The following is an 8,132-nucleotide window of genomic DNA, read 5'->3' on the forward strand; positions in this document are numbered from 1 at the left end:
ATTCTTTTTATTTATTATTGTTCTATGGGAGGCTGTCACTGACTAAATATTCTTCCACACAAGCGTATCCTTTTTTATTTTTAAAGAGGGGCTTTCAACTTTGGCCAAAAAAAAAAAAAGAGGCTTTCAACGATATGTAATTTTCGTAGCACTTGATATATTTGAGAAAGAAAAAAAGAAAGAAGAACACGTGATTGTGCACTCTCTCAATCTCATTCTTCAGACAAAGCATCCATCATACCCGTGATTGTGCCACTCTGACGAATTTGGTAACAAGATAATAGGATATGACTGATGCCATACCCTACCTAACCCATTATCTATTGACAGCCCCAGTTTCTATTTTGCCTATAGAATACACCAAATTGTAGGGGTAAAAAACAATCAGATTACTCCAAAATTGGCAATGCATACATATCCATTGCTGACAGAGAGTTTCTGTTTTAGTGGAAGAGACTACTCCACTGAGCTAGAATAACTACATAAACAGAAGACTCATGCCTATGACAAACAGAAATGAATAGCCTTATTAACGAGATCCATCATTGAGCTAAGCAATTTGAATAACCTGAGTAAATTTACAGCATTAGATACATTTCCATGAAATTTATATCACTTATATGCAATAATGAAGGTTGAATGTCCTGATTCTATGGTATTATATCGCCTGCGTACCTTCGTCTATCGTCTATTATGGACATGAAATAGCCATGTCGATCAGGTGTCGAGAGCTTAGTGTGATGAGCAGAGGCTGAAGCCAAAACCTTCTTCCCTCTGGTCCCAAACTATGCCTGATCTGGCTCTTGTCCCAAAATGAATATGTGAGAGCAAAAAGAACTTCGTCCTCTTCACCAAATGACTTTACATCTCCTAATGAACTTGTTTGAACAATTTACATGTCTCTTCCACAAGCCTCGTACCTCTGGAGACCCGATCTCAAGCCATGGCTTTGCTGGGCCACTGAAATGTATAACTGCAGCAGCTTCCACTATCTCTAGAGGAACTTCTGGGAAGCGATGACCTAGCTCGGCCACATGCCACAATGGATCGATAGGATGCACATGACCCTCAAATGCAATTAAGGCCGGTGGTTTTACTCCCGGAGACCACAAATTCAACCCAGATTGCTGGCTCTGAAATACAACTAAGATTTTAGTATCATGGCAACAGACAAGGATGAAATGCATATATACATGATATAGAAATACTATATGTGTTAAGAATCAACGCTCTATAAATATGAATAAAACATCCATTTCTAGTCCTATCGTACATATCATGAGACACTAGAATCCTGAAACATTTATCTACCAGTGCATTCACTCTTGACGATATATAAGGTGAATACAAATAGAAAACTTCAACATTGATGATTTTTGAATAAGATCAGTTCCTTACTATGTATGCCATGAGAAAAAGATCCACTCTTGATAGTTTCATTGCCTCACCTTTTTTTGTTTTTTTAGAATATAATGAGTTTATATAATGAGTTTTTAACAAATGAAAACTTAGAACCTAATAATTACCAAAATGCATGAAGGTTAAGCCATCTAGCAAAAAAGAAAAAACATGTGACTAACTTCCAAGCAATTTCCGTAGTACTGGAGCACATGAGAAGAAACTTACAAGTTTTAACCATTGATGGTAAGTCTCTGTTATAGTAGTCCTCCTCCAAGCTTCAAGGTCAAAAATATTTACGCCATACAGCCACATACAACGATCATGAACAAAGTTGGATGAAATGATAGGGTGTGAAAAATTGAAGTAATCCTTGTATTTTCTTCCTGGGCAGCAGTTTTCACCGCACCATGAATTGACAACTGCACCAACAACATTTCCACTGAGATCCAATTCCCACAAAGCCGATATGTCATGTTGTACTACAACATCCTCCTCCAAGAACACTATCTTGTTGAGATCTGGAAACAGCTGTGTGATCAATGAAATTAGATGATATCATTACATATTTACATACAACACCATCCATCCCATCAGGGACATCTCTGAAAGCAATAGAGTGATTACCTCAGGGATATAAATTCGAAGAAGGTTCATGAGAGAAAGGCTGCTGGGACTCAAAGCTTCAAGGTATCTTTTATGTTCTTCATCAAATTCGAAGTCATGCTGTTTCAAATCATTGTAATAATGTTTCCAGATTGAGCGGTGGATCTCTAACATGTCTTTGACTGCAAAATTTAGTTCCTGAGACCAGTCATATTGGTGTAACCCTTTAACTTCCACCACTGCTGATTTGATAGAATTAGTTGCAAACCATGCATGCATAGGAGTGTAAGTCTTCTTGTCAGTGACGATGTGAAAAATCAATTTTTCAGGGTTGGCTGAATTTTGGACTGTAGAAGAGACAACAACAGAAGCTGCAAGGACGTTATCTGTTAGGAGAACGAGATGGTGAAAGGAGGGATCAGAAAGTTGAGAAACATATTCAGGTGATGGTAAACGAGATCGAGCCCTCGCATTTACTGCATATTCTTCTGCTAACTTGAGGCAAAGACAATGTACGCCCTTGGGCACACCATGTGAAGCTAAATGCCAATAAATCGACTCCCGCTGCCTGGCTGACTGAACCTTGTGTTCCATCTTTGATAGCTGCACATTACGCAAAGATATCAGAAGGTATACAAAAGGGTACGCACACACTATTGTATTGGTACGAATAGATGGCTAGTTTAACACAAAATCTCAGTACTAAATTCCTAATGGCTTGGTTCTACTACATTTGAAACTACCTCTGATACATTATCTAACACATTCTAGTTTGGGTCTAATGAAGTAAAGAATATTGGCATCAATTCCAACTAGATAGCAAGCCAAAACAACAATGTACTTTGATTTAACAACATATCCCATTTACCGAATACCCATGAACTTACGACTCAGATTTCAGATTTTTGACCCTAGATTTTGCTAGTTATCACACTCTGTCTCCGATGATTTTCTGAAGAATAAGTTAGGATAATTTTTTTTACCACAGAATGCAAGTTCTCAACTTTTCATTTGAATTTTAATCCAAGTCAAATTTCGACCATGGACAAATTCCTTACCTAACTAATTGCAGCTAGAAACCAGTGGACAAAATTTAGACAGCAATTCAGTAAAGTCACTTTGCCAGCTTTCATAGCTCTGTGGTCCAAAAAGCTGGCAACCCATAGTAAAAGGTAGCTTCATATCAGGAGATAGGAATTGAAGTTATTCATAATTAAGGTTTGCTCAAGTAATTTCCAGATTCTGGAATAAAAACAATCTCACACTGAAGAAAAATGGACATTGATAATGATGGCACAGCACTCTGCACTGCCTTCAGAAAACGACCCCTTTGGGGGGAAAATGCCTAGTATAACTACAAATGCATACCAAGTTAAACAACAGTTGTAGGTATAGATAATTGGGCCAGTTGGCAATGGGAGGTAGTGACAAGGAGGGTAATATTAATAATTCTATAAGATAACTATGGCCATTTGGCTGTTTTTAAGATTAGAATTTCAAATACTTGTTAACATAATTAGATGAGGATCATAACAGTCAGGAGAGTTGAGCAGCCCCAATAAACCAAAATGGGTAGGTGGAATTAATTGAGGTCTAGGACCAACCTTGCCAACTGCATGTGGTTGGACTAGACCATGGCATCAGCTAGCAAGCAATAATAATGGAAAAGGAAACAAAACAAACCGCTACGAAGGAAAATGAAGTGTAAACAGAGCAAGTGACTAGTGAGGAGTGAGTGCATTGTACCATAGCTTTTGTTCTGAATGCGAATGCCTTGACGTCTTGCTGTTTCAGTGTCATTTCCTGGACAAGCTGGTTGAATGACTCTATCCCACCTCCCTCATTATCATCCATGTTACCATCCTTTGCTTCTAGTAGCGCTCTTGTCAATTCCTCTCTGAGCTTTATTCAGGTATTTGCATCACCCACGTAAAAAAAACACAAAAGACATTAGGATGGTTCATCACAACACAACACTTGATAATGACTAATAAAAGTTTATATTTTGAGTGCTTCTTCCACTCCCAGTAAAATGAAGCTTTTCTAGACATAGAGGTGTGGAAATAGTCAAATAGGTGTCTGGAAATAGAGTCTTTGGGCCAAATTATTGTAATTATTATTTCCCGTTTTTCTATATAGTCGAGGATCAAGTGGACGAGAATAATATGATTGCAGTGCAACTGGCCACGTGTCCACGAATGCAACGGGAGGGAGTAGTGATAGTGATATACACTATAAATACAAACCGACAGTCCCCCCAAATGCGCTTATCCATTGACTCTAGTAGTCTAGTACGTATTTTTCCTCGTAATATGAAAACGCCATCACAACTATAATCCTACTTTTTTTTTTTTTTTTTTTTTGAGAAGAAGGAACTATAATCCTACTTAAATATAATTTTCTATAATTTTTGCCTGAAAAAGAAAATTAACATAATTTGCTGTTATAGTTCATAAATATGCTTTTTTTTTTTTGAAAGGTAATTATGCTATTTATAGTTTCAAATGAAGTAGGTCAAAAATGGTGATTTTTCTCAGCGCAATATGCTTTTTCGAGGAAAAAAAAAACTAGGTCAATCTGAAATGGTATTAGTTTTCGTGAATAGAGTAAGAGGAATACTTACAACTGATGCGTCACTCCCGCTGAAAAACCTCCATCCTATACAACCTGCAGTCCCAAAAAAACAAGAACGAAATAATTAGAATTCAAAGTTTTCAGATGAAGAAAAAATATTTGTGTAGCTAATTATGAGCACCGATTTCAAATTCCGGTTGTTCCAGAAATCAAGGTAAAACTAAGATTAGAGACAAAGCAACAAGAAATCGAAATTTACAGCTCCGTCAATCACGGCATTTCCAAATCTTTTCATTCAATTTCAATGATACTCAAAATTTACCAAAAAAATATTAACAAAATCGAGCAAGTTAATTAGAGAGAGAGAGAGAGTGCAATTTACCAGGCGAGGAAGAACAGGCAGCGGCAGAATCAAGGACAATGAAGGCGATCCTGACAAAAAGAAACGGCAAAAGGAGCGCGAGCACGAGCACTATAGGGAACAGCGTCCTGCCGGAAAACCTCCTCACGGACGCCGGCGCCGGAGATCCCTTGCCGTTACCGGCGCCGGCGCTGGCTATCGTTAATCTCTTTATCCCCGTCGTGGATATGTAGAACCTCATCTTCCACCGCAGCCAAAACGCGTCCAACTCCTCCGCAGCTTCATCAATGTGATCAATATTCCGGTGATCGACGACGATCGGAGATGAGAGTAGTAATCGCCTCCGAGATCCGACCGCGCAGAAAGAAAGAGCGAGATCGAAAATGCGAAGGGGGATAAGGTTGGTTTTTGGATTGGGGAGGTCACGGGCTCGATTGAAGAAGAAGAAGAAGAAGAATAAGAGAGAAGAGCTTAGTTGTAGTAGTAGTAGGTTCAACTCTCTCTCTCTCTCTCTTTTTTATTTGGCTCTAACTAATTTTATTTATTTATTTTTGAATTAAATAATGTGGAGAATAAAATAATAAATAGAGGGGATTGGGGAAAAGGCCAATCAATTGCCAAAAGCAAAGCCGCGTTGAAAGCCGCGGGAAATAGATTGGGGAATTTATATTGTCCTTTTCGGGAGTGGTGACGTAATAAAATAAAGAAGGTGAAAAAGGTAATTGCCCTTGGTTTAGGGGTTAAATAACGGATTTGGCCCTGGGATTAGACTAATCTCACCGACAATTTGGAGGAAGAGTCACACGTATTTTTTTTTTTTTGGTTTTTCTTTTCCCTCGCTTTCTTTCTATCTTTCTTGGTGGGCCACTGTAGGTGATCTGTCGCTAGTAAGTAATAATTTTCTATCTGTGCCGACAACTACTGGTTTTCTTAGCTCCAGTTTTTTTACGTATAGTGGTTACTTACTGTGGTAAAGTTGTATTTTTTTTTCTACTGTGCATACCATTTAAAAGTGTTGACAAGTGCATTTAGGGTTTATAGTTTATTATCTTAAAATGTTATATAGTCGATGATGTATTCGGATATGTCTGATCTATCAATCAATCACGTACAAGTAAATGAAATTGTGAGCGTACTCAGTCATTCGCTAAATTACATTGTTAAAAAAAAATCACGTACTACTAATTGCAGCACATCATAATTCATTAATTCTTATATAAGGGCTATCGCACCATGTGGCAGTGTGGCCCTTCAATCAGAAAAAATAATTTTTTTCTCTTTTTTGAGACTGTCCTTGATTTTTAATGTGAAATAATCAAAATAACCCCCCCTACTTAGACAGTAATTGGGCAGTCCCACTGCCACTTGATGCGGGGTGTCTTATATAAGTCTCTCTCATTTTCTCCTCTTAGACCCTAGTTAACTACAAAATTCTTGACATATTGATTGAGAATGTTGCTCGATAAAGTCATCGTCATTAATTAAGATGCCCACCGATATCAATTCTTGTTAAAATCTTGATATGTACTTGTGAGTTGTGACACTAAATCACCACTACTGTTGATGATGGGTACTCAATACTGTAGGTAAAAGCAGTGATTTTTTTTACGACAATAAAAGTAGTGAGGTTACATCGATCACTTTCAGTCGTTCTTTTCTCTGCTTAAAAGGGCAAGACAAGAAGTGAGTAGACAATTTTGACTGCATTGGTTAGCTAGGTCTGCTCCAACTAATCCAACCTATGAAATTATTATCCATGACCGTACATAGAAATTATACGTGAAACTAAAAAGACGAGTACGTCGTAGCTTCAGACCCAGTTGTGAAGCTATGATCAGATTAGTGCATCTCTATTATTGATTTCTCCTCTGAGAATCGCTCACAGCACAGATAATATGTATCGATCAGCTAGTGCATGTTTGGGAGAGATCAGTATATATGTATAACCCAGCTTTACATTGTATATATGATGAGGACATGCTTGTTGGCCTGAGATGACGACTAGGGTTAGGGTTTATGTTTCATCAATGGATGAAGATGAAGATTTTGGGAGGGCAAGCTTTCTTGAATCTCTAAGTACTGACTCGTACTACAATTGCGCGCTTGTTTTAGCGAAATTGGTTTTGCACTGGTGAAGGGGCTATTAACTGACATTGGATCGATTGATTTTTAGTGGATTTTACTTCTACTTTTGCTTTATTTTGAATATTTACGCTCTAAATTAGTCCACATAATTAAAATCTCCTCATATTATGAACACGCTTTGTTTACACGGGTCGTACAAGGCATTGGTGTAGGACTGTAAGTGGTATTAATTCTAACTGTGATCTGGTGTGATTGTTGAACGTATCCTCTCTCAGTCTCTCCACATATGCAATTCCACGAACATGGCACTGAAAGCTCCATATATAAACCGATTGTTCTTAATTAATGACCTGGTTGGCTGGTTTAATTAGTCTTGTTCTAATATTCATTGTTCTTAAACGATTTATCTGTCTAAATTCAAATGTGAAAAATAATAATGCAGTTAAAATGAGTTTATTAATTTACTTATTGATTACTTTCCACCTTTAAAATTTAACAGTTGAGCAAAACTCAGAAATCAATTGAACATTTGCACAAAACTCTTAGTTAGCTAGCTTAAAATGGCATAATCTGAATGGGTTAGTGATGAGAAACTAAGAAAGGTACGTGCTTACTATCTGGTTTAGAATATATGTTGCAACAATCTGTTCAATTTTCTTTTGTAGCTTTCACCCTGATGATGTGTACATGAACCGGGCAAATAGATAATTATTCAAAATAATTCAGATTCATAGTCACCAACAATTAAAGTAAAGTGACAAAATGCCATTGATTGTTCAGTTTCTACAAGATTTGGATTTTGCATTCATGATGTAAATGCAGGCTTTCAATCTCAATCGTGACAGCTGACAAATATTATAAAATCCAATATCTGACTTGCCGTGAAAAACTGGGATGTGTTCGTCATTCTTCAATTACTTCTTTGTTCTTCACACAGTTGGCCGGTGCAAGATGAAATCATGCATTTTATAAATTCAAGCAAGCCTAGCCTCTTTCTTAATTCATTAGGTTGGCCACTAACTAGTAAATTGATGACCACATTCGTATGCATGAGGTTATACAGCAAGAGGATAAAACTTCAGATATATTTTTCATATGATATTTATAG

General features: G+C 37.3%; 1 protein-coding gene across 2 annotated transcripts; it reads right to left on the bottom strand.

Moving 5' to 3' along the window:
- Positions 1–368: 368 nt before the first annotated feature.
- On the bottom strand, positions 369–5,445 carry LOC112187072 (probable galacturonosyltransferase 15). 2 transcript variants are annotated; one of them, XM_024325709.2, is made up of 6 exons: positions 4,961–5,445; positions 4,628–4,671; positions 3,751–3,906; positions 2,026–2,607; positions 1,627–1,929; positions 369–1,133 (listed from the first exon to the last, which is right to left on the bottom strand). In XM_024325709.2, exons 1-6 carry the CDS (start codon positions 5,178–5,180, stop codon positions 849–851), a joined length of 1,590 nt encoding a protein of 529 aa, XP_024181477.1. In that variant the 5' UTR covers positions 5,181–5,445; the 3' UTR covers positions 369–848. The 2 variants fall into 2 exon arrangements, with proteins under 2 accessions (XP_024181477.1, XP_024181478.1); XM_024325710.2 differs by having other exon boundaries at positions 3,751–3,901; positions 4,961–5,042.
- Positions 5,446–8,132: the final 2,687 nt, after the last annotated feature.

The sequence above is a fragment of the Rosa chinensis genome, chromosome 2 (assembly GCF_002994745.2).
Source record: "Rosa chinensis cultivar Old Blush chromosome 2, RchiOBHm-V2, whole genome shotgun sequence".
NCBI classification, from domain to species: Eukaryota; Viridiplantae; Streptophyta; class Magnoliopsida; order Rosales; family Rosaceae; genus Rosa; species Rosa chinensis.